General features: G+C 39.7%; 1 protein-coding gene across 1 annotated transcript; it reads left to right on the plus strand.

Moving 5' to 3' along the window:
- Positions 1-362: 362 nt before the first annotated feature.
- Positions 363-25,567, plus strand: smtnl (smoothelin, like). Its single transcript, XM_007562542.2, has 10 exons — positions 363-477; positions 717-1,635; positions 18,302-18,383; positions 19,437-19,676; positions 19,757-19,819; positions 20,235-20,295; positions 20,373-20,507; positions 20,607-20,718; positions 21,235-21,386; positions 24,898-25,567. Exons 2-10 carry the CDS (start codon positions 1,006-1,008, stop codon positions 25,022-25,024), a joined length of 1,602 nt encoding a protein of 533 aa, XP_007562604.1. The 5' UTR covers positions 363-477; positions 717-1,005; the 3' UTR covers positions 25,025-25,567.
- The last annotated feature ends 43 nt before the right edge of the window (positions 25,568-25,610 follow it).

Genomic DNA, 25,610 nt, shown 5'->3' on the forward strand with positions numbered 1-25,610 from the left:
TTCGAAGATGGCATTTGATACATGTAATGTTTACTGCTTGTTTCACAATCATGTTTTCATCATGGAAATCACTTTGAACTGCCTTGTCACTGAAATGTGCTTTAACTTGACTTCAAATTCACACAAAATGTTTGATTTTAATGCCATTACGAAAGACTTTCGGGTCCTCTTTCAATATTCATTGCATAAGTTTTATTCCTTTTGTATTTTATTTTATGTAACTAGAAAGGGACAAGTAGAACCAGAGAGAGAAAGTTGTTCTTTCTCCCCCGTCTCGTCACATTAACTACTCTTTCCAGTGAGGCTCTCCACTGACACGCCCTCTTCCCTGATACCTCCCTTTCTCCTCCCTCCTCCGGGCCAGAAGAGAGGAGTGCTCAACCTGAGAGAGCCGGCAAAGCGCAGCAGAGCTCAGCGAACACACTCCAGGACACATTCACACAGCTGTTCAAAAAAACCCTCAGGATCGGAGCTGGGGTAGGCTTCCCTGCAGCTGAACATGACCTCACCACAGAGCTTTGTTGCAACATTGAAAACCTCTCTTGCCTGATGAGATGTTTAATGAGATTCTCTCGCTGTCTTGTAATGTCTTTAAATTGAATTCAGTATTTCTTTACGTTTAGACTGACATCATTTAGGGATTTTAGAGGACTTGCCTAAGCGTTTTCCTGCTGAATGAATGTTGCATGTTCTAATCTTTCGTCTCCTTTTTGCAGTATGAGACGTTGATTCTTGAAAAGCAGAGCTTGAGAAAGAAGACAGACGTCAGGAAGCCTCATATCAGGACAGAGCTGGAGGAGTGGGTATAACACAGTCCAGACCTTTGGCCCACCCCACCCCATCCTTCTAGGTTTCACCTCTCAACCCTGGTGTGCATCAATCCCTACTCCCTCAGCAGACTGACTGAGGAGTGTCTCCAGGGGCCAGTAAGCTCAGTCTCAGACGTTAACTCAAACACGGTGAGGCTTTTTTCCATAGCTGTCACCAGCAGCAGCAGCTGGGCTGATGCAGGCTCAAACCTTGGCTCAGATGGAAGACTTATGTCACCACCGTTCTCCCTCTCCAGAGGGGGAAACCGTGTGTTCAGCTCTAACTCGTTATGAGAATACCTTGCAGGATGCAATCAGAGAGATCCATGCAGAGGTCAGCAACTTTAAGCTCGATATAGAGAGGCGTTGTGATGAGACCGCCAACCTGAGCGGTCCGCTTGGACAGGCCGTGCTTCAGCTCCAGCAGGAGAACCGTCAGCTCAGGATCCAGCTGGAAGCTCTCACAAGGCAAGTGGAGCTCCTGAACGGCCTCACGTGTGAGCGGAACATAACGACCAACAACCACAGTCACAAGAACGAGCTGCACGACATACAGGAGAACCATCAGGATGTGAAGGAGGTGATCTACGGAAGAGGCCAAGCCAGCACCCAGAACTTCACTTTGGAAAACCAAACGCAGTCCTACAGCAGTCCGTCAAGCCTTTCATCGACCCGTGCCAACCTCACCTCCTCCCCCACAAGCTCCAGCAGTCCTCCTGCTGGCTCCAGAGGCTCCTCCATGATGATGAGCCCAGGGACGAGCAGCAGCCCCTCCATCACACGCTTCTCCAGCCGAGCTACCTTTGCTGTTTCCAGCAAGACCAACGTGAGTACTGCAAAGTTAGACTCTTTACATTTTTCCTGTGTTGGTTGTGTTGTATGACCCTTTAAGTGGGAGATGCTATGTATTTTCTAGCCACATTGTGTCATTTTACAGCACAATCAAGTGTTCAGTTGTTATAAAAATGCGGCATATATTAAAAGTAACTTAAAAAAATAAATTTGACTTTGCAATTTGGTCCATAAAACCAGAGATGCAAGTCACTATCTCTGATTTAGACGCCCTTGAATTTCTGCCATAGGAGAAATTCAATTGGTTCATGCATGAACCAATCAAAGCGACACTCCAGGCATGTTATTGATGAGGGAATAACTTTGGAGCATAATATAAAGCTAAAGAACAACAACATTTTACATGATGCTTCCGCTTTAAAATATTTTAACATTATGTAACTATTATAAAAGAGACAACTTTTCAATTACTGCCACTTTTACTGACATTTTCTTTTTAAAAAAAAAAAAAAAAAAAAAAAAAAAAACCTCCGCTCATCTGTTATCTGTTCCATACATTGATTGGTGACTTTCAGTACTTTAACAGTTAATATGCAACATCATTGTGATTGAGCCATTATCAGGTGCTGCTGACAGAACAAAACAATAATCTGGTAGCTGGCGCCTTAGAGTGGTCTTTCCGGTTTGTTGGAAGTGGAAAATAGCAGCTGATCAGTGACGTTCTTTGTTTCCGCTAAGCTAAATATTAATTTTAATTGATGCAACATCCGCCTTCCAGGTTCTGCTTATAAATAATACTGATGGAAACTAGAACTATGTGGTCTTGAAAATTATCGTTAATGACGTGCATAACTTTAACTAAGTTCAATTAGGTACTTGCAATAATTAAAGTTCAGTTCTTTTATGTCTTGGCTTTAAGCTGTGCTATAATGTGGGGTAAATTAAGCGTCCACCACCCAGTTTGCATCTTTATTTTATGGACCACCATTATATCATTCATGCTGCCTACCTCTCTCTACTCACTCCAAATTTAAAGTATGTTGCTTATGAAAACATACAACCCAACATAACTCTGTAAGTGGCTTTACCGGAGGAAGCAAAATATGTTTTCCATCATGGATGATGAGTCATCCATGTGGTAGCGTTCAAAAATGACTTCCTGTTTATTTGAAACACTTTTTACCTTTAATTCCTACTTCGTGTCACACAAATCATGCATTATGTTGACAGTTGTTTGCACCTTCTTCAATATGTTCCCAGGATTCATTGTGGGTTGCTAATCATTTGGCTTTAGCTATAATCTTTTAATCTTTTTCTAGCCTATTTGGACAATTTGTTTATCTCTTAGCTTACTTCTCAGAATGTTTTAAAAAATATTCAACATTTTTAATCACCATATTTTTACCACCATTTATATAACACTTAGATGTAGCATTTCTATGTGGCCTACGGTTTCAGAGATGCTTAGTGTTTTGGCTTTAGTTGGCGCTTTTCTTCTTAATGTTAGTATTTTGCAGATAAATGTGTAGTTTTTTGTTGTTTTCACTGCTTTTAGATTTCTCATATTTCTGTTGACTAGGCTGCTCTACACATACTGTTTAGTGCATATGAGCTTGAGCCAATATACACACATCTTTGTGAACTATTCTAGCATCTTTCACATCATGTCAGGATTATTCTGTGCCATCATTGCCATACATCTCCCAAACAGCTGAGACTTCAACTTTTAAAGACCCTCGTCGATGCAAATGTTTTTAGTCTATGCCCCTTTAGCCGGTAATTATTCTGAACCTCTACCTTACATTTAAATGCCAAACACTTTGTGTAACAATAGATGGAAAGTTAAGATACAAAAGCAGAAAGGGATGCTTCAGCATGTGGTGAAGAGAAACTTTACCACATGCTGGTGGTTTGACTGAAGCCCTCTTGCGTTGTGGCTGTGTGGATGTGTCATAGGAGACACTGGCTGTGTCGCTGTGGTTGCACAATAGCGTTCTGCCAGGATCCTTAAGGATTTATGAAGTGCAGTAATATGAGCCGAGCAGGCTCTTGGGAGGTGAGGTTAGTGCGGTTGAGGGGTTTTTCAGACCTGAAACAAATATCTGAAATCAACGTTGTGAAATGCAGGCCCTGGTTAGTCATTGTTGGGTTTGACCTGCCTGAACCAGTGGTTGTTTTAAAGGGAGGTATTATGCAAAATCTACATTTTTGAGCTTTAAATCATGTTAGAATGTTATTACCTCATCAAAAACTTACCTGGGGTGTTGACTTGACTCTTTCGTGCATGTTTGAGGAATCTCTGTATCTCTGTGGCGGCCATTCAAGGGTGCCTTAATACTAACTACTAGTGTCTCCGTGCCTCACCCTCCCTGCTCCTACAGACTAGCGGCAGCAGCAATTAGCAAACACCTGGTGAAGGTGTGAGTTTGCTAAACTCACCATTCAACATGCATCTTGCTGTCATGGCGTGCCAAAAACGGGAGTGTCAGAAAAAGTAGAAGCTTCTTAAAGAGACAGAGACCCAATTTCAAGGCATCAAATTGTGAAGTCAAATTTCGTTTATGTCCTGTTTAATATATACAGCATTTTTATAACAACTGAATGTAATATAGTTGCTATATTGTGATATAAGATGGTACGCGGAAACACATAATACTCCCTATTTAAGCATTAGTAATGGCATGGTTCTGGATTCAAACTAAAATTTCTCTGGTTTTCAGTGGATCATTCTTAAATCCACTGATTCATTCTAAGAAGAACAGATGAATGAAACTAAAAACCAGCAAATTCTTCTTCTGGCTGATTTTTCTCTTGATACTAGCACAATCTAAAAGTTTTTTTTATTATTTTATGATCCAAGTCTGCATTAGATCATAGTTCTTCACAACATCAGTGATGACCAAAAGCTCCAGTCAGAGCTTTATTGCTGTGTGGTTTGGAGTTACTATCAGAAAGAGCTTCACTGTCGTTCTGAGATGCTCTGGAATTAGACTCATCTGAAAGTCTCTCAAAGTCCTATCATTTATTTTTCTTTTATTCTGGTTTTAAATTATTTTCCTAGGCTTGATTTGCTTTAAACTAAACCAAAAAAAAAAAAAAAATCTCCTGGTTTCTTCATCACTTCATCAGTTGATGATGAACAAGCTGTTTTTCCTCCTGATCAGAAATATATGAGTTGTTTATCACAGAATGGAAACTATGTTCAGTGTTTCTAAATATTTTGATGAAATACAAGCTGAGGAACAGCTGGATTATTCAAAGTTATTCTATTGCCAGACAAGTGATTTTAAGGTATTTGTTAGGCTTTTATGGATTTGCAATGGCGAACATGACTGTAAGTTTTATTTTATGATCCATAAAATGGTAGTTTTAACACCTCTTTCCCATACAGTAAAAAAAAAAAAAAACTTAAGGCATTTTGATATTATTTAGTCAACTCAGTAAACTGGCTATTCTTTTTAAAAAAATAATAATTCTTGTAGTTTTGTCCAATGAGCCTGAATAACATTTTCAAAAACTTTAGCTCTAGACTTTGACTTGACCATTCCGACATTCAGTTGGCTGCAAGTTTAAGTTCACTGTCTAAATGCCAAGTCTTTTGCAAGGCTCTTCTTCTTGGACTGGCTTTTATTTATCTGTCCATGAACTCTGACCGGCTTTTCTGTCCCTGCTGAAGGAAAACATTCATAGTGTAGCTTGGAATGATGTTGCTACTACAATATTCCTTAGTGGGGATAATGTGATCAGGGTGATGTTAAAGCATCAAGGTGTAGTTGATAATTGTCTAGAGATAACATGGGCCTCTTGGCTCCTTCTCTTATCTGAGAAAGATAAGAGACAAAGATTATTCACATTATATATTTTGTGTAAGTCCTTTTTGCCTTAGATTTGTTGCCATGCTCAGGATGTACAATTAATATCAGTTAAGGTTAACTTTGCTGTGAATTTCCAGTTTTATTTTGAAAGTTACTTCCTGTTGAGTCGAATGTAGGTCAGAAAAACACAGAGACTGCAGAAGGATTGCAGCAGCATGGACCAAAAGAGTTTTTGACTGTGTGTGTTTGTTGGAAATAAGGAAAATGGATTGTAATGAGAGACTTTGGGTCTTCATTTTTTTTGTATTTTTAGTTAAATTCATGATTTTGCATGAATCCTTTGCGTTTCTAAGAATGCTTGACGAATGACACAGAGCCTGGATCTGTTGCCATAACACTCTTCCTGTTCTGCCTGTCAGTTCAGGTAGATGGACATGTCTTGGTAGGTTTGCTGTTTATTTCCTGATGATGGATTAACACAGAACTTTGTGAGGAGTTCAAAGCTTGTTATGTTGTTTTAAAACCACCACACCTTCATCCCTGACCTCTCAGCTATGTTTCTTGATGCTGTTTGCTCTGCAGCTGGATTTACACTCAGATTAAATTACAGACAGATTTTACCACATAGGCTCTGAAGGCAACTGGTTGGCTTCAGAGCCAACCAGGAGTAATCTGAAACCAGGAGTTTCAGATTAGAAGAGACTCATATTTTTATTTGCCAAATTGTATCACTTAGGTGTTTGCGATATGGACTTAAAGTTTCATCTCAATATTTTGTGGTAATATTGTGTTAATAAAAGTGATGATGCTTTTCTTTTAAGGTAATTATATTGTGCAGCAGTCACAGCCTCACAAACACAAATACTGCTCTTTAAAAACATATCTATTTAAGATGTTTCTTAAGGACATCAGTCACAAAAAGAAATGTGCTTTGAACCAATAAGCTGCAAATTAATTGCTGTTTATTGATACTCTCATTGAACAAACAGTGGACAAAATTGTAAAACTAACAATCCTGACAAAAGGGACAGTTTTAGGAGAGTTAAGCATCATTAATTTGAATTTATTGTGACAACGATAAAATTCTTATCATGCTATGAAATGTATTATGATGAACGATAATGCATTAAACCCCCAGACTTAGTGTCACTCTAAAAAAGGTCAAGGCACTTCAACATATAGTTGTAGCTCCTTTAACTCATTCTGCATTCACACTACAGACGACACAAGCTTGTATCCAAAATATACAACAAATAATACACACAAAAATAATTTGCAAATGGATGCTCCCTCTTGTCTCTGTAATTTCCAAAGTATGCGGCAGATAGCGCCGAGGAATGTTATCTTCTGTGAAATCAGGTGATGGGAGCCAAATCGACACAAGGCCACCTTTGTTTCTGTGTGTCTCTGTTGTGGGAGATCCCCTGTTGTCAACTTAGCACAACACACAACATCACACTTCAGATGTATTCTGCTGCGTTACATCTGCGGACAAAGGTCAGCCAGTACGACTTCACTGTCATACTTAATTTTTTTGTTGGAAAATTAGTACCTTTGTATTTAAAACCCTAATTACCCCTGGCTCTCCGCGCCACGTCCTCGTCTGCCTGCCAGCGAGAGATGAGGTAGATCCAGTTCATAAAGTTCAGCTCGCTGTTCAAACAGGTCTGTTGACATAACATGGAGGCCTTTTCCTAACAGATACAGTAAAAAGCTGGAAGTTGGAGATGTGCAGAGGCGTGTCTGTCCTGCAGCCTGCTCTCCAGCTGTTACCGTACAGCGTCATGGTGACTTGCCAAGTTATCGTAAAAAGCCACACACACACACACACACGTACACGCGGGCGATTCCAGCTCCTTTCAGTACCGCACACCTGCGCCACGCACCCGTGTGACTGCTGATCACTTTCTACGATAAATGAAGCCTTTCCTTTGAAGCCCAGGATATACGGCATGTTATTTAGTTTTTCTTCAACAGGTTCTTGTGAAACGTTTTCACAGTTTGCTGCATGTTTCTGATTCTCTACAGCAGAATTCACATAAAAATTCTTGTATGAAAACCCAGCCATCTGTGAGATTGTGATTGTATTTGTGCGCTTCCATCTGGAAGGTCTGGGGTTCTGATGGGAAGCAGCTTTAGCATCCTCTGATGGTTCTCTGGAGCAAGAATTAGGCTGAGGTCAGAACGAGGACAAAGATCTAAAACCTGTCCCCCAGCTTCCTCTTCCTCTGTTTCTGTTTCTGAACCCGTTCCACGCTTCACAATCTGCAGCACACATAAAACTTTTCTGCAGACAACTCCACTGTTGCCAGTGCAGCTGGCCCAGCGGACCATTGTGTGCATTCTCGTGCTTCATTGAGAGTATGTGGCGTGTGGAGGGATTACAACATGGACCCTCCTCCTCCTCATCACTCCTTACATTCTTGTTCTCGACTACAATCCTTATCTCACATCAACAAATATCTTCTGGAAGCAAAAGCTCCTTGTTTCTTACCTTGCCATTTAAAAAAAAGAGAAGATAATCTGAATTCAGTTGTTTTATTCGGGTTGTCCCACAGCCAACCTCGGCCCATTCCTCAGTACATGACGAACCTGTCAATCAGCTGTTTCCTCTCAGTCAGCTCAGACGCCTCAGAGTAGAGCGCGTTTGTCTGCCTCCTCCTCCTGCAGATCTCCACCCCAGCTCTTCTTTGTCTCATTTAATCAACTCATCTTTCATTGATTCTTTTGATTCATTTCAGTTTGTGTAGCGCCAATTCATAACCAGTTTCTTCTCAATTTACCTTGCAAAACGTAGCTTCAGTTCAGCCACATACATTCCAACTGATCCAAGCTGTCAAACAAGAGAGCAAGCTCAGTTAAATATTCAAATTAGTTACGCTTTTTTTTTTCTATTTATGGAAACCCACAAATACCAGGAGTCAATGAATTGCATCAAGTCAATGACTTTCATCAAGTCATTGACTCCTGGCGTGACGAAGTGGCAGTAAATCACTTGCGTTGTGTTGTTAACTTTACAGTAATTCCTCATACCAAACATGCATGCAACGACAGTGGAGAGGAAAAACAAACAGTACAAGTCACCATCTGCCATGACCTAAACAAATGTATCTCCCCCTTTAATGTTTTATTGCTTTTACAAATCAATCAAGATCAACAAAATGTGCCTTTTCAGACAAAAACATTTACAAAAAAAACTTTATATTACATGAAAATATATATCATTAAATAAAAGAGTTTTCTGATAGGTTTCTTAATAATTTGTTGTCAAAATATTTGATTTCATTTCCGAATCCTGAAGGCAGAGCGTCGGAAAGAGCAGGAGCTTCTTAAAGAGACAGATACCCAGTTTCAAGACATCAGATTCTGAAGTCAGATTTCCTTGAAGTCATGTTTCATACAAGCGGCGTTTTTATAATAACACAATTTTGTAATAACATAGCTACTTGATTGTGCTATAAAACTTAACTGTTACTGGGAAATGCATGTTCATGTTTCTTTCATCTTTCTTCTTTGCACAAGATTGTGTTGTTTCATTGGATATAATCCTCAGAAAATACATCGAAGATCAAAGCAAACAAAATGCTTAAGGGGTATGAATACTTTTGCCATACTGCAGAAGATTTCGGTTTCATCCTTCTTCCCCTTCAAATATTTTCTGCAACCACACCTTTACAAATAAAGACCGCAGTGCACTGGGCACATTCCGACGCTGCTGCTTGTGTTAATTAGCAGATGTACAGAGCAGATTAGATGTGGCAGGTCAGAGGGCCGACTTACGCTGAACATCAACACTGAGAGTCTTGATTTATGGCTCAGTGCACCGCTCACGTCACACATTGGGGGCTCTTCAGAAGAGTTTAGGAACATTTGTAGATGCTAAAGGCTGTAAAGTCAAACAAGCTTTCACTCTGCAGCACAAAAGCAGCAAATTAAACACAGGTAAATCACCAGGCACACTTTGTGGCCTTCTCTCTGTCAGCCGTCTGCTACAAAATTCAGTGAAGGCTATTATTGGGGGTGGCAGACAGAGGAAGGAATGAAAGGCTAAAGCATTTTCAAAAGACTCGAGCAGCAAGCAGCCAGATTTATGGGAAATGTGGTTCTAATTCTGATGAACATCTGCACTTTCACTACCTCTCCTGAAAGCCTGAAGCTGACTGTTTTCTCAAGCTTTGTCTAATCTCTGCAAGAAACATTACACATACTCACAAAAGGATCTTAGCGTAATCTCATGGTGATGTTAGAAGTTTATTTGAGTTTTAAGCTCCCAAATTGCACAAAGTCAGCATAAATGTTAACGTTTGTCTCAGCAACCAGAGCTCGGCAGCCATCACTTCCACCTTCCAGAAACATTACTCAACGCAAACCTGATGTTATCTCTGCCTTAACCTTTACATGTGCTCATGTGAGCACCAGGCCGCTGCAGCACTTTTTCCTCTTTGCTGTTTTAGATTAGTCGGGTTATGATATCAGGTTGATGAACAGATTGTGTTTTTGGAGAAATTCAGTGTCGTGATCATTATCCAAACTGAATTACACCACTCTTACTCGTTTGCACGGAGGCTTTTAGGCTGTTCTCACACATGACAGTCCAGTGGACTTGGTTCGATTGGAGAGCAAAATGGTAACATTTGTTTCATTTCCAGCTGGTGTGGTTTGCTTTCACATTGTGTTGTGTGAAATGAACCAAACCCTTAGAAAAACCTGTGGCAGTTTTAGCAGTTGTATGATTCCTCTTTTGTCTTTGAGCCATTTCTCCATTTCTCCATTTGTTTTTATTTGTATTTATCCAGGAAGTCATGTGCTACATTCTGCTTCCTGCTTTTGGAGCGGGCTTCAGTCCGCTTGGCTTTCACATTTGTATCTGAGAATTAACATTTTTGATCAATTGCTCAATTGTGCTTTCGTTCTTCTCCAAAACAAACTTTACTTTCTAGGAAAATAAACAAGATATGTTTTTTTTTTAAATCAAAATTCATATATCAACAAACAAAATACACATTTTCAATTCAAAAACCTTTTTGGCTGCCAAAGTATTGAATGATGTAGCAGCAAAACAGCAAAGATAATTGTTTTTAATATGTTATTCAGGTTATTCAACCATCACATTAGTGAAAAGTGCTGCTATAATCCTTCAGCTTTGAATTGTTTCAGGAAAACCTGATCTCTCATGTAACTTTCTTTGAAAAATACTTGTTCAGAATGTGGACTGAACGCTGACAATAGTATTGGGGACATCTGTGCTTGCTGCAACATGTTTTGCACTGTGATGGTATTTTTGGTGACAAGCTCATTTTTTGCACAACTTCCACACAAGTCTTTTCCAATGTCTCATCAGATGATCTTTTGAAGCAAAAATGAGACTGAGGTGGACTAAGAGAAGCAGCTTCATCATCCAATGCTTTATTTTGCAGATGTCGCTTGTGCTTCAAATTTAAAGGGCGTACCAGAAACAAGAAACCAAGGTTCCGGCTCGTGATTAATTGCACTTAAATTTTTTAAATGATCTAATTAATTAAAGTCTTGGCACTACTGAAAACCAAAAGTACTTCCTTGTAGTTATCTGGGTTATCTGTTCTGCAAAAGATGTGCTCATAAAAAAGGAGAGATGTAAAAGCTAGATGAAGTAAAACTTTCCTAGGAGATAAAGTGAAGGAAAGTAGATGCAGGTGGGTACAGTGGGGCTTATTTCCATGAAACAGGTATCTGAAAGTTTTCCGTCTGTTTCTGATAACTATGACAAACAAATCCTAATCTGACCTCCATTCCTCCGTACGCTCTGTGGCCCAGGACTCACTTCCAAACCCCCTCCCCCAGCGCTGCTCCCCCTCAGAGCAAGAAAAGCTCTGAGACCAATTCCTGGAATCTATCTGCTTGGTGGTTGTCATTACAGTCACGAGTGAGGCAGAAAATATAGTTTTATGACTCATAATGGAGACTTGCGCAAACAGTGTGAGCCCATCTGTGATCCCAACCTGATCTGAATGTGCATCACTTCACCGCGTACTATTAAGTTATCTCACGGCTCCACTTGGCCAGTTTGGTTTGGCAGCTCAAGCTGCTTATCAGGGTCTTTTTTTAAATACCTTTTCCAGTAAAGCACATTATTAGATTTTAAAATGGATGTGTAATGACATGAAAAAGATGAGTAGAAGTTTAAGTGGAGCACCGTTGTAACCAGGGTTTGTGTGTGTACATGTTGGGGGTTTAACAGAGGTATGCAACCACTCCCTGGCTACCCCTGGCTCTCTTAATGACTTCCAGACAATAGGCCATGTTCCCGTCATCATCTCTGTGGAAACAGGTTAATAATAAGTGACCGACCAGTGGGACAGCTCAACCTCGCTGCCCCTGCAGGACCAGGGAGACTTACTGGCACTCAGTTTGAGGAGATGATAGATTTTAAGGTCGCCTCCTTGACAACGTCAGATAATCCACCCTGGGAACTCTTGGATTTCATTTCCTTGTTCTCCAGCTGCAGTGTTTTGGAGTCATGCCCAGAGGGTACTTTGAGGAAAATGTGTTGTGGGAGGTGGGTGCACATTGTGAAAAGGTTGGTGGTTGGGAAGAAGGTTTTTGACTTTACATACAAAAAGATGGCAGTGACATAACACCTACATTTACATAGAGCTGGACAAGTAAATCTATAAATATTTTGATAGACACGTGATCAATATCAATAGATAATACATCTGATAGAATATTCAATATATAAAGTATTCATTCTGGCAGATGTAGGCAGATAAAAAGCTTTAGTTACTCAGCCTCTCATAGGGTGCGTTCACACTGCAGCCTAAAGTGACGCAATTTTTTGGCAATTCCGATTTTTTTGCCGGGCCGTTCACACTGCCAGTAAATGCGATCTGTATGCGTTCTGCAGTGTAAACGGGCAAACGACCTGAAAGTGTCCCGCATGCGCAGTAGAGGGCGCAATAGCGTCAGCGTTCTCAGTGTTCTGCCAACCGCCATAAAAAGAAGAAGAGCTCAGTGTTTGCGGAAGTAAACATGGAGGCTCACGGTGGAGCTTAGCTTACATATTTGAAGCTGTTGTCCGGCCAGAGCAGCATATTAACAACCTAATCCTCATATTGTCCGTCATGGTTGTTGTTTTTCTTCCCGCTTGCGCGCATCAGGACGCAGAATAGTGAGATTTGTTGAGAATCAGTGACGTTCAGTTCGGATGAAGGCGACCTGAACGTTAAGTCGCATTTGAATTGGATACGTATCGGATATGGGTCACATTCGAAAAAGAATCCGACCTGTGCTGTTCACACTGCCATGAAAAGATCGGATACAGGTTGCATTAAAAAATGGGTCACTTCAGGCTGCAGAGTGAACGCACCAATAGAGAGCTAAGCAAAGTTAGTGGCATCAATTAACCTAGTTACCTAGCAACTCACTCAGTTTTTGGTTCCCTAGCAACAACCTGCTCAGTAACTTGTGCAGCACTGTTTTAAAGTTTCTCCACCGTATTTAAAAATAAAAACATTGTGGATAAAACAGAAAAGGTCATTCGACCAGTTTTGATTTCAGATATTTAAAACAAAAAACAAATCGATGATTATCATCATCATCAACAATTATCAATATCTAATGATAAGAATCTTCTGCGCATGCAGATTTCTTTTGGTTGATGAACCGTTCACACAAAAGTCTGACTGCAGTCGCATTTAAGATCTGCTTAGTAGCATGAATGACCATACAGAAAAAAATTAAAATGAAAAAAAAAATAAATTAGATTTTTTTTTGTGTAGCTTAGCAAATTTGGTAAAATATTTTGGTTTTAATTGTCCTGATTTACTTCTTTAATTAGAAAAGAATTAACTTCTTTAATTAATAAAGAAGTGTACTTGACTAAAATAGCGTATTTTAGAGAATAAGCACGGCAAAGAATAACATACAGGAACAAAATGCCATGTATTTGAATTTTATTAAGAATTATAGGTGGAATCAATTCTGATTTAACAGTATAGTTAAATATTTTAAAAAGCACTATCAACACAACAGAAATATGTTACCTTGTTGCTGACAAATGGAGTTTCTGCTTATTGCAAATACATGTAGAGAGAAATTTTGTCTTTTTCCCCCTTCTGTCATAAGGACAAATTTATCTAAGCCTTATTTTTCTTCAAGCGTCACAAAAACGCTTGAAGAAAAAAAAAAAATAAATCAGACTAAATCAACAACAGATTGGGAGTGGATGTACAGCATGGCATTTTATGAAGTGTTAGCCAATATATTTTACCACTTAAGCTCTAGAGAGGTTGAACTGCCCTGTAAATCTGAAATGCATTTATAAAAGTACTTGGCTGGCTGTGCATCTAGCACCGAGTTTCCCTACCGCCTTTTTCTTTGTTGTTGTTTTTTAATTCATTTTCCAGTGAGAACCAAGATGTTGTTGGCTTATGTCCAAACTAAAAGAAAAAAAAAGCAGAAATCCGGCTTTCACCACTTCTTTTTAAGTGGTAATTTCCAAAGAAATGTCTGAAGTCATAACTTGTTTATAAGTTTATAAGGCACAATGTTCTCTGTACGGTGACTCTCACCTGCAATTACCGTTTTATATTTGCTCACTTCAAAGATTGTAATTGTTTCTTTCCACTCCTGACCCAGAACAGGATTCCCTGAGATCATTCCTGGAGACAAATTGCAGGCTGCGTGAATGTTCTTGAGGAACAGGTGGTTTTAATGAGTTTCTCTTCCTCTGAGAGGATTCCACCTCCCCAACAGGAAACTATGGCACACCAGTCCTTGGTCACCAAAGGTTTCCTCTCATAGCTTCACAGTAGCCGGGATGCATAGTACACTGTAAAAAATTTGGTTCAACTTGAAAATGAAAGTCCACCTGCTACCTTCAAAATGCAATTCAAGTCAACAAGAAAATTGTTTTGGTTTTAACTCGGAAATTAAAGTTCATGAACAGACAAGTTGTCTAAACATCGTTTTTTCTCTTAAGTTCATTCATCTTGAATTGTGAGTTTTAACTTAATGCTGCAATTTAAGCCAAATAATTATTTCACAAGAAACAATTATGTGCTAGTTAAACAGCACATAATTCTCTATTATTTTACTCACAATATCAAGTTAAGTTACTACTTATTTTACTTTAGAATAATTTTCGATTTAAGGAAATAAAGGCTCAAAATATTTCCGTCTATCTAGACGTAAAGAATCTACATAAGAGATTTTTACAACCATTTACTCGAAGCTTTGTTCTTTATATTTGGTTTCTAATGACGTCCAGGGATGTTATGGGGACATAAATGTTAGACAGAGAACCATAAAATACAAAATAATGGAAATCAGAGAAACATAATAACAGCACATCACAACAGACAGACCAGTAGTAGACAGCAGTATTTGAATAATTATATAATAAACTTTAATAACACCTGATATCAAAAAGCTTTGAGCATCATAATACACCATGTTTTTAATTTTCAATTTTTGCATAATTGAACTTCCTTCTTTCCCCTTCTGTTTTTTCCTGTTCCTGCTCTTATATGCTGGGCTTTTCTTTAGACCCACTTTCTGTCTCTGTCTGTATTTTGTTTGCATGTTTTACAATTTCCTATTAATACACGTGTGACGCAAATTCAGATAGAAGTTGATTTGTTGCTTTGCAAATACAGAAAAAGGGATCTTATTCTGTTGCGTCTCTAAAACAGGTATGAGTCTGTAATAGAAGGTGAACTTTGCATATGTGGGTTTATATTCTACATATTACAGAAATGTCTGAGCTTTTAGAAGGTCAGACTAGGCGGGTGGAGTATTCCCTCTGCACCTTGATAATGTTAGGTCCACGTTTAAAAATAACAAAATTAAGATTAGGTTGAAAATGAACTAAAAAAAACATGTTTCCCCTGAGTCCATCATATGTTTCCTATCTCTGTACCATCTTGCCACACTGCATCCCATTTCCTCCTTACTAAGAGGAAAGTAAAAAAAAGTCTAAATTAAATTTGAAGTTGCAAATTTAATTCTACTTACTATTAGATGGATCTCACGGCTCACAGATATTATTTTGTCCGACTTTGTCTTCATGATTGTTCACCAATGTCTTCTAACTAACTTGTGAGACCTTCACAGGACAGCTGCATTTATACTGAGAACATATTACATACAGAAATGCAAAACTTTTCAGATCCTTAAAGATTTTGGTAATTATATGACATAATATGAGAAACTTTAAAGCCCAATTCTGTAAGTTTGAGTGTTTTTATCTGGAATAAATTTTTAAAAGTAGAATTTGCGATGAAAAATTATAACATGGATTAGATTATATAGATTCTCATTAAAATCACACAAATAATGTCTGAAACACATCTTAAATATCTATTTTCCCTCTTCGCAATCAACCCTAGTGTGAAGCAGTTGCATATTTATCTTGGGTTTCAGTGTCTGCACAGGTTACATGTCACGTTTTCACTGTAGAAATGTGACGCAGCTGCTAACCTCAGCATCGACCTTTAAGAGCATCTCTTTGATTATTTCCTGGCCTTCATGGTTGGAAGAAAATGAGGTAAATTCCTTTTTATAATTCCCACCTGAATGTACATTGACGTTCACACAGCTGGAGTCCAATCGTTACTAAGGAATGGTTCAGACCTTTAAGGTTTAAAACACGCTAAGCAGACATTCAGTTGATTAATAAAACCTGGAACCATTAAAAAAGATTTCTTCAGATGTTCCAAAGTAGACCAGCTTTATTTAAAGTAATTCTGCTAATGTGTCACGCACCTTTAAACAACTGCTTTCATAATGAGCGCTGGATGTCCTTCACCTTCTGCTCAGCCTTGACCGTTGTGGAGTTGTTGTATGAAGAACAAAGCAAAAGTCAGTGTGTTCTGCCAGCAAGCTGGACCTTGAGATACCAGAGAGTTTACAGAACCTTAGTGTGTCGGCTATCATGTTTCCTCCCTCTGAACCAAAAACAACGGCTGGCATCTGAGTGTTTCAGCTGAGGGAGCTCCCAGTCCCAAAGCCACGCAACAATTTGTCTCCCTGGACAGCCAGCTGTTTCCACCTCGCGATTCCAGCTCTCTGCCCCTTTAGATTATTTCCAATCTTGCAGCATAAAATGACTCCACTGCACTTTTCCTTTGCATATCCAGTATAGTCTGCAGAAATGTGCTCCTTTCCCCTCATTAAGTGGGCTCACTTCACTTTATGAAACCTCTCACCACCAGTGTATGCGCACAGAACCACACACAGCGTCTTTTCTTGCGTTATTTTAACACTCATGACCTACCAGCATTCCTGTATAATGAGATAAACCAAAGAGACGCACATTTACACTAGGAGCAATTTCCTCAAGTTTCTCACACCATGAGCCGAATGTTAAATTTTTCCATGTGGGCAGAGGAGCTGCTGTTGTCATTTCATTTTCATGATGAATAGTTAGGTCTAAAAGTATTGAATTGGCCCCAAATGTAGGTCTGATTTTTAGTCTTTAACTTTACATGTCTGAGGAGTTGGTGCTCAGACCTGGTCAAGAAGGTCAAGAAGACCTGGGAGGTCTGGAAGGTTGGTACAACAACAGTAGAGCTTTAATGTATTTCAGTGCTGAGCTGTTCAGTGAGGTCAAACTCATTTTTGTTTTGGGCCAAATCAAGATCATGTACGCTCTTAAAGGGCCGGTTGTGCCAGAACGTATTGATAAAACCTGTTCACAAACTCTTAAAATATCAGTTAATTCTTAAAATTAAATATTATTATTGAGCATCTTTTCTGTCCCTTCAGGATTTTGTGATATGTTTTGTGAGTTTTTCTATAAAATTCAAAGTGTTTGTGTTACTAATTTGGAAATATTTGCTATATTTGTGCTTGTTTATGATGGTAAATGCAACTTTTAATTACTCGCTGTGTAGATCATGGACTATAATATGTCATCAGTTAAGGCTGAGGCAGTTTGGTACAAGTCAGTAAGTTTTTGACAAATTATGAGAAAAATCTGCAATAAACTCCCAATTATTAGTGCAAAAAAAGTGCAGGGATTTGTTGATTCTGTGTAAATTTCCATGACAATTCTCACGAAACCAGCTTCTCTGGCTGAAGAGCTTCTGCAGCCAGAGGCTCTCCCTTCTGGCTGCAGAAGGAAGAGCTGGCCTCCTGATTCTGGATTTGTTATGCTGTGATCCAACAAATGTACTAAGTGGTTTCTGTTTTGGAGCTGAGCTTAAAGAAACGTGCGCTGCTATCACCAGCACACTCTTGACCTCAGTGGTGTTGTTCTGTACTAGATGAGCTGGTTATCAACACTCTAAGCTCTGTGTATCTGTGACAGGACTGCATGGAAAGTGACGGCTCATCCCTCTGTGAATCAGCAGCTCTGTGTGTGCACCGTGTTTGAGACTGAAGCGTCTCCTCTGGATTGTGATAGATGTTTTTTAGCCGAACGTTTTGAGTAGAAAGAGGAAAGAGATAAAATCCAAACTTAATTTTTGCTATAAAATGTTGGTCTCTCAGCAGGACATCAGAGATGGTGTTGCCTGACTTTAATCTTCTCGGGTCTTATGTGGAGAGGTGGAGGTTGAAACACAACAGAACACCATGGAGCTTTCCTGTAAAACACCTTCTTTGATATCCTGAGATATGCCGCTTTATTCGTTTCTTCTGTTCTGTCTGATCCAACGCTGATCCAGCGCCTAATTTAGCTGTGAGTGCTGTAAACACAACATCATTCCTTGTGGTCGATGCAGGATTAAGTGTCTTGGCTCTGGAGTTAGTGGCTTTCCAACTTTGTGTTCCAGCTTGTTGCTCCCCGCTGTGGAAAAACAACTCCACCTCCGATCACCGAGGGTCAAACATGACTTCATATCCTATTTAAATCAATGAAAGGCTGCTTGTGTGTTCCTAATCATAACTCCATGTGTGTTTCAGAGCATCGAGCGGGAAGAGCCAATAGAAGTCGACCCAGTGCCTGCACACGCTGGACAGGAGAACGGACATGCTAACGCATCAGGTGATTAAATGTCCAACACGGACGTCACATTAAAGAACTGCTTGGTTCTACATGACGGATGAAGGAGGGTTTCTTCTGTCATTACAGTTGTGAAATGTATCCAGTGAGGTAATTATTCTGGATTATTTATGAGTTGGTTTGCTGCTTCTACCTGTTCTTTATTGGGAGGAGTTGTAAAGATGTCATCACCTTTAATCTGTTATGAAATACTTTGATAGTCGGACATTAATGACCCCTAATCCTGCTGAAGTGGATTGTATGAGGATGTAGTCATTGTTTGTGCTTTACATCATGTCAAAAGATATATCTGAAGTTTGTTTTTGATGCTTTGAGAGGAACTTTGAGTCGGGTGAATTTATCATACAAACTACTTCTCAGTTCAACACTCCTACGGTTGTAAACGGCATCAAGGAGGAGCACTGCTGTGATGAAGTGGTGAAGGTGGGGTATCGGAAAGAGCAGGAACTTCTTAAAGAGACAGAGCCCCAATTTACATGCATTAAATTGTGAGGTCAACCTTCTTTTACGTTATGTTTGATATACAGGTCTGGAAAAAATGAATCGTTCACTGCACTGGACCACATTGAAAACCTCCTGGTTATTACAGCAAACATTGATTTCTGAACTCTTCCTGAGTTAAAGCATTAATATTATTGTTTCTAAATGAACATGAATTTGTTTTCTTTGCTGTATTTGAAGTCTGAAAGCGTTGCATCTTTTTTTTGCTATTTTGACCATTTCTCATTTTCTGCAAATAAATACTAAATTTTTGCTTGGATTTTTAGAGACATGTCGTCAGTAATTCATAGAATAAAAGAACAATGTAAAATCAAAGAACTGATCATTTTGCAGTGGTAGCATTTTTCTAACAACTGAAGGTAACGTCGTAACTTGATTGTGCTATAAAATACATAACACTGCCCCTCTAAAGAAAACTTACTGAGTAAATATATATTTTTTGCTTCTCCTAGTGTGCATAGCAGGTTGAATTATCAGTATTTGATGATTTAGTGAGCTTTGAGTCTAATCTGATCTGTTATCTTCTTCCAACAGAGCATTCGGTGTTGGTGCAGGGAAAGGTCTCCCCACCAGCAGACGGCCCTCTTGAACACGCGGCGCCCGTCACGTTGCGGATGCCCCACCTTCCCATCACAGCCACAACGAAGACAGCTGAAATCAAGGCTTCCACCAATTCTCCCAGCAGCCCTGTTGGTTCCATGTCCTCCCCATCCTCCGAGGCTTCACCCAGCGTCTCTCGTCCACAGCCGGCAGAGAGTTCTGCTCTTCAACCAGGTGTGTGAGATTAAACACGCTTTGAATATCCTGTTGAAAAATCTTCTGACCCAAAATGACTTTGGCCTCCCTGCTGCCAGCACCGATTGTCAAGACGTGGACCCCCACACCTGTCCGAACTCTGGGATCTCCACATCACCAGGGTGAGTGGTTAACAGTGTTTATAAACGTTTATGAAAATATATCTTCTTACATATGTGTTAATTTGTCTCTATTGTATGTGATTGATAATCGAGCTCCTCTACCTTCTCCCAGAGCTAAGTAGAAGCAACCAATCAGAGCCAGGAGGCGGGTCTTAGCGCTGCCAATCATCCCCGTCCCTCCTCTTGCTCTCTGCTACTACACAGTTTCTTCTTTCAGCAGAGTCTGTCTCGAATACTAAGGCTAGGGAGGAGATGGAGGAGTTCGATCTTTTCACAGACTATCAGTCTCACATTATAATTTAACAACATGGTGACAGTTACAAACATATATTTTTAGAAGAGTTACATTCTGCACCTTTACCATGCACTAAAAAGCGCCAGAGCTGATTTTCTGTTTGATGGATCTCTTCACCAGACAAGGCAAACTCAGCTCCTTCTAAGTCTGTGACCTACTCCGGGCTGCAGCACAATGACAGGTGAGTTGTGGTGAAGCAAAAACTCTGAGGACAAATGACAATTGTGTTACTTGATGTGACTTCAATGCATCTTGCAGAGACGAAGACAAAAACAACAACTGCGGTCAGGTAGGAGAGAGGAGGCGGGAGCTGGTGAGGTCACAGACTCTCCCCCGTAACGCTCAGGCTCGGAGATCTATATTCGAGAGATTAGACTCTGAAGTCAGTCACAGGTGAGTACAAAGCAGATCTGTGATGGTTTGTCTTTGAAACTTCTGTACTTGGACATCTCTCTCTTATGCGTCTTTTTTTTGTGTGTCCCTTGTGCGCAGTCGTCCTAAACCAGCGGGGCTCAAGCGCTCTCAGAGTTTTGGTGTGTCGACCGCCAGCAGCATCAAGCAGATTCTCCTTGAATGGTGTCGTTCCAAGACCATAGGCTACCAGGTGAAACATCTTAGTTTTTGTGATGGTGTGGGATCTTCTGTGGTGATTTGAGGTTAGATTTAAGATGCTTGGAATCCAGTAATTTATTTTATGCCCTGATTCATTTCTGGACTCTTCGAGTCGGACCTCATGCCAGCTCCTCCATGTGGTTTTGCTTTTGGTCACAGAAGTGTGGCAAAGTCCCGGCTCTCGCAGAGATTTAGCCACCGCTGAGAGACGCCGGTTTGATTGCTCGACGTCTTACGCTTTGATTTAAGCCAAACTCCAGACGAATAAAGTGCAGCCTTTGCATGGAACGATTTCAAACTCTTGAGAGTGTCTGAGAGCAGTGAGGGAGAGGAACGTCTGTTTAACCCATCATCATTATGGGCGAGACAGTGAGCGATGAGACGGGCTTTATGAAGCTACAACTGGCCGCCTGCTAGTTTTACAAGCTGGATAATTTTACTTTTAAATATTTGAGCGTTACTCTGTCATGCTTAGATCTCCGTCTTCTTCCTGTTTGTTTCTCTGCAGAATATCGACATCCAGAACTTCTCGTCCAGTTGGAGCGATGGAATGGCTTTCTGCGCCCTCGTCCACTCCTTCTTTCCCACCGAGTTCGACTACAACGCTTTATCGCCAGCCAATCGCAAACACAACTTTGAGCTGGCCTTTGGAACTGCAGAGTGAGTATGAAACTAAAATGCTTGTTTAACCTGACAGGAAATGGATGTATTCAAATCTACAGTTGGTGTACTTGGTTCTGTTTTCCGTCACTGCGGACAAAAAAAAGACGGATGGGTTTGATAGGGGCCGAGGTTTAGAAGCAGAGGATGAAGAATTTCATTAAGTTCGAGTAAAGATGAACAGATTTAACTTTAATCTGAACACCGAATCCTCAGAGATAAAGAAATATTGTTAGAATACTTCCTTCATTTGTCATGGAGCTTGCTTTGGAGCACGAGGAGTTTATGGGGCATCACAGCTTTACAGTCACTGATTAATATGGAAACTGCTGACATTTTAATTCTATACATTTCCATTTAAGGACAAAATGAAAACTTGCCTTCATTCCTAGATGAAAGCAGGAGTATCCTACTAAAGCCAGCCACGGTTTGATCTGCACTTTGGAACAATTTGTGTTTCTTAGGGTTATTGTCTTCATTGTCTTCACATGATTAAATATGAAACAAGTCTTACAGCAGACCTTACTATGCAAACTTCACTTCTTCCCACGTTTTTATACTGCCATTTACGTGCCTATTGTTTCTGAAAACAGTCCAAGCACAGCCAGTAGAGTGATTTAGTAATGAGAGTAATGAAGTGATTTAAATCCAGACGTTTTTTTTTCCACCATGAACGACTGCAGCTGTTTAAAAACAACTTTTTCCTGCACCTTTTGAAGGACGGTTAGTTTGGACACAGGCCTAACATTTTAAGGCAGGTTTTTGCAGCAAAGGTTGTGCAGCAGCATGTTTAAAGTGCTGCTAGAAGTTGTGTCGAACAACCCTTCCCAGATTAACAGGGGGCAAAAACTAGATATTAAATATTTAAACAGGTAAAGCTGTTTATGACATTTAACTTTTAACTTTACTCTCAAAATTTGCCCCTGCAGGATATTTAGTTTGGAGCAGCAATTATTATGCATGTCATGCAATCAGTCTTAAAAAAAAAACATTCAAAGAACAAAGGCATCTCAATTTTGCTGTACAATTATAAAATGCTATCAAATCTAAACATCAGAGTAGAAGAATTTAAGTTTTATTTATTTATTTTACATCTTGATGACGGCATAAAAGTCTCTTCTTTGTGTTTGATATCATTTTTTCTTCTTATATCTGGCAAAAGGTGTGCATTCCTTCTGTCTGACTCCATGACATCTTAAATCCCTGCTTATTGTGGCAGCACACAAACATGCTGCAAGCTGTAGATCTGACATCACACAGCCTGCAGCACAATCAGACATATAGATCAGGGCTTAGAGGCACCACTATCAGTAATGGGAATTATATATTCTTCGACTGCTGCTGAATTCATAAAACATTTCCCTGTTCGTTCGTGTTGCAGCCTTGAACTTTAATGTGCTTTATTGAGATTATGTGGCAGGCCAATATAAAGTAGTTGTGAAGTGAATTTGAAAAGCCCAGCAGCTTCTATACCAGGGTCTGCAGCTTTTACAACCTCAAAAGCCATTTTTACTCCCAGACCAGCCAAATAAAACTTGTTTCGAGCCACAAATGTCATACAACGTTTTGAAAAAAAAAAAAAAAAAAAAAAAAAAAAAAGGCCACTTATAATTTTAGGTCAATCTCTACTCTTGGAAATTTGTTGTCATATTTTTTTTTTAATAACCACCATTTTATTTCTGTTTCCATGATTTAAAATAAAAATAAACAAACAATTCAGCAAAACAGGATACATTTTTATTCTGTGGGATGGGAAATTATTTAAAACAAAAAAAAGCACAGTGTCAAGGAAAAAAACTGAGTGTAGTTACTTTTGCTTAATGCCATTAAAATTCTGTACTTTTATTTTGGTAACGGTAGCTATGGTTACAGAGCGCAGTTCTACCTGAAAAAGTTAACAGCAGTGAATGTAAAAGGTTACCAGCAAGGCTGAAAAACTAATAAAAGACACCTTAGTTTATCTTCAGTCAGTTGAGAAGGCTGGAACTGATGGTATAACGATTATTATTGCCAGGCTTGAATCTCATCAAACACCGTAAGAGTTAAACAAGAAAAATAAAAATTACAACCGTTTCACCATTCAAATAAACTTAAATCTCTGTTATTGACCTTGTTCCCCGTTTCACTGAAGCTAACTTAAGATGTCTGTTATCCGTTTTTCAGCCTTGCTGGTAACCTTTTACATTCACTGCTGTTAACCTTCTCAGGTAGAACTGCGCTCTGTTCCCATGGCTACCGTTACCAAACAGAATTTTAACAGCATTAAGCAAAAGTAACTGAGTTGTAACTGCACTCAGTCGGCCTTTACACTGCATTCACACTACAGCCTGAAGTGACCCAATTCCGATTTTTTTGACGTAATGCGACTTGTATCTGATCTTTTCATGACAGTCTGAACAGTCGCCTATGTATATGCCAAAAAAATCCGATTTGGCAAGAAATCTGAATTAGATCACTTCAGGCTGCAGTGTGAACGTAGCCTTACTGACAAGAAAACGTGATTTAAGCACATTACTAGTACTTTTAGAGTGTTTCTTTGTGGAAATTCAATGCAAATATTGCAGGAATATAATAAAAAAAAACTTTATATGTAGTTTTAGATGGCGCTTTTTAATTTTTAGACAAAGTTATCAAGAGCCATTGTGGAGAATCCAAAGAACCGCTTGTGGTTTGAAGCTGCATGCTGCAGATCCCTGGTCTAGACCAGAGTACAGCAGGGTTATGTTAGAAACAGAATAACAAGTTTTGAACATTTCACAAAGTATTGTTCAATACGCCATCTGAAACACCTGCAGACCTAAATGGATGTCAGGAGAGCATTAATTAATCAGAGACTCTGGAGGAGAGACGGAGATCCACAGCTCAGCTGGGAGAATCTGTCAACTGGCCACATATTACTTATTTCTTCTACAAAACAGGCCTCTATGGAGGAGAAAAACGAAAAGAAGAGAAGAAGAGAAAGCCATTGTTGAAAGGAAAGCTATAATGAGCCCTGTTTAAGGTTGACCACAAACCACAACAAACACAAGAAAGAAGGTGTTCTGGTCACGAGAGCCTAAAATGTATGCTCCTCATGCAAAACCATGTGTGCTTGAGAGATTGCAAGCCACATCATCGTGAACTCATTACTCCCATGAAGGGAAGATGGATTCAGCCAAATACAGGAAAAACCTGAAAGAGATGTCAGTGAGAGTGGGGAAGAGGTTTACTTCCAACAGGAAAACCGACCAAAACATACAGCAGGAACTGCTGGTTTGGATCATATTCAGGTGTTCATACGGCCCAGTTAAAGTCCAGATTCAGAATCCAATTCAGTCCTGAAAAACAGGCCATATTTATCCAGACAGAGCCGTTTTAAAAGTAACATTAATAATCAATAATAGTACATTCTGGTCTCCAGATGTGCAAAATTAGTAGAAACATTCACCCTGCAAAGTCAGGCTCTTGGTTGCATTTTAGTTTCCTGTCTATTTCTCTGTTATGACTCGTCTTCATCTGTCCCCGTCCTCAGAACCAAGGCGGGCTGTGACCGGCTGATCGAGGTGGAGGACATGATGATCATGGGTCGCAAGCCAGACCCCATGTGTGTCTTCACTTACGTCCAGTCGCTCTACAACCACCTGCGCAAGTTTGAGTGAAACTTGGGATTTTCTTAACCACTTGGCTTGAAATCAGCCATGAAACGCAGAGTTCAGGGGTTCCCAACGCCATATTGGAAAGGCTGGATCGCCCTCTCGTGGTGAACTGTTGTACTGTTCCCTCTTCGGCACAAAGGAAGCTGCTGCTGACTGTAAAAGCTGAACTCTTGGTACACATTTGAGAGATTTATTGTTGCTGGATATGATCAGCAACAACAAAGATGAACCTGCACACAGATGTCAGTGCTGATTTTCAGTTGTTAGGTTTTTTATTGACTTAGTGTGTGGGTGTGTTTGTTTGCATGCCTGTAGATGTTGAAAGTGAGTTTTTTTTCCCATCAGCAGAAATATGCTTTGTCTTATAAAATGACTAAAATCACCAGGTGTCTGCGATGCTCAGACCTGCTGCTTTAACGTCTGACACAATGTTAACCAAGAATACATGTGATGAGCTGCTGAGTGATATTTCCATCCTGATGTGGGTTGTTGTGTTGTTAGGATGCTGAAAAAAAGAACTGAAATAAAAATGATTCAATAAGGAAATAAAAGTTGTGAGAGTGGTGACATGCAGCACCATGCTGAAAGG

Source organism: Poecilia formosa, unplaced genomic scaffold (genome assembly GCF_000485575.1).
Source record: "Poecilia formosa unplaced genomic scaffold, Poecilia_formosa-5.1.2 Scaffold138, whole genome shotgun sequence".
NCBI classification, from domain to species: domain Eukaryota; kingdom Metazoa; phylum Chordata; class Actinopteri; order Cyprinodontiformes; family Poeciliidae; genus Poecilia; species Poecilia formosa.

What these genes read in the sequence shown, in the direction of transcription:
- smtnl (XM_007562542.2), top strand. Translation starts at nt 1,006, where the DNA reads ATGCAGGCTCAAACCTTGGCTCAGATGGAAGACTTATGTCACCACCGT. An exon ending in CTGTTTCCAGCAAGACCAAC is followed by an intron (nt 1,636 to 18,301) that starts GTGAGTACTGCA and finishes TGTGTGTTTCAG; the next exon opens with AGCATCGAGCGGGAAGAGCC. An exon ending in GACTCTGAAGTCAGTCACAG is followed by an intron (nt 20,508 to 20,606) that starts GTGAGTACAAAG and finishes CCTTGTGCGCAG; the next exon opens with TCGTCCTAAACCAGCGGGGC.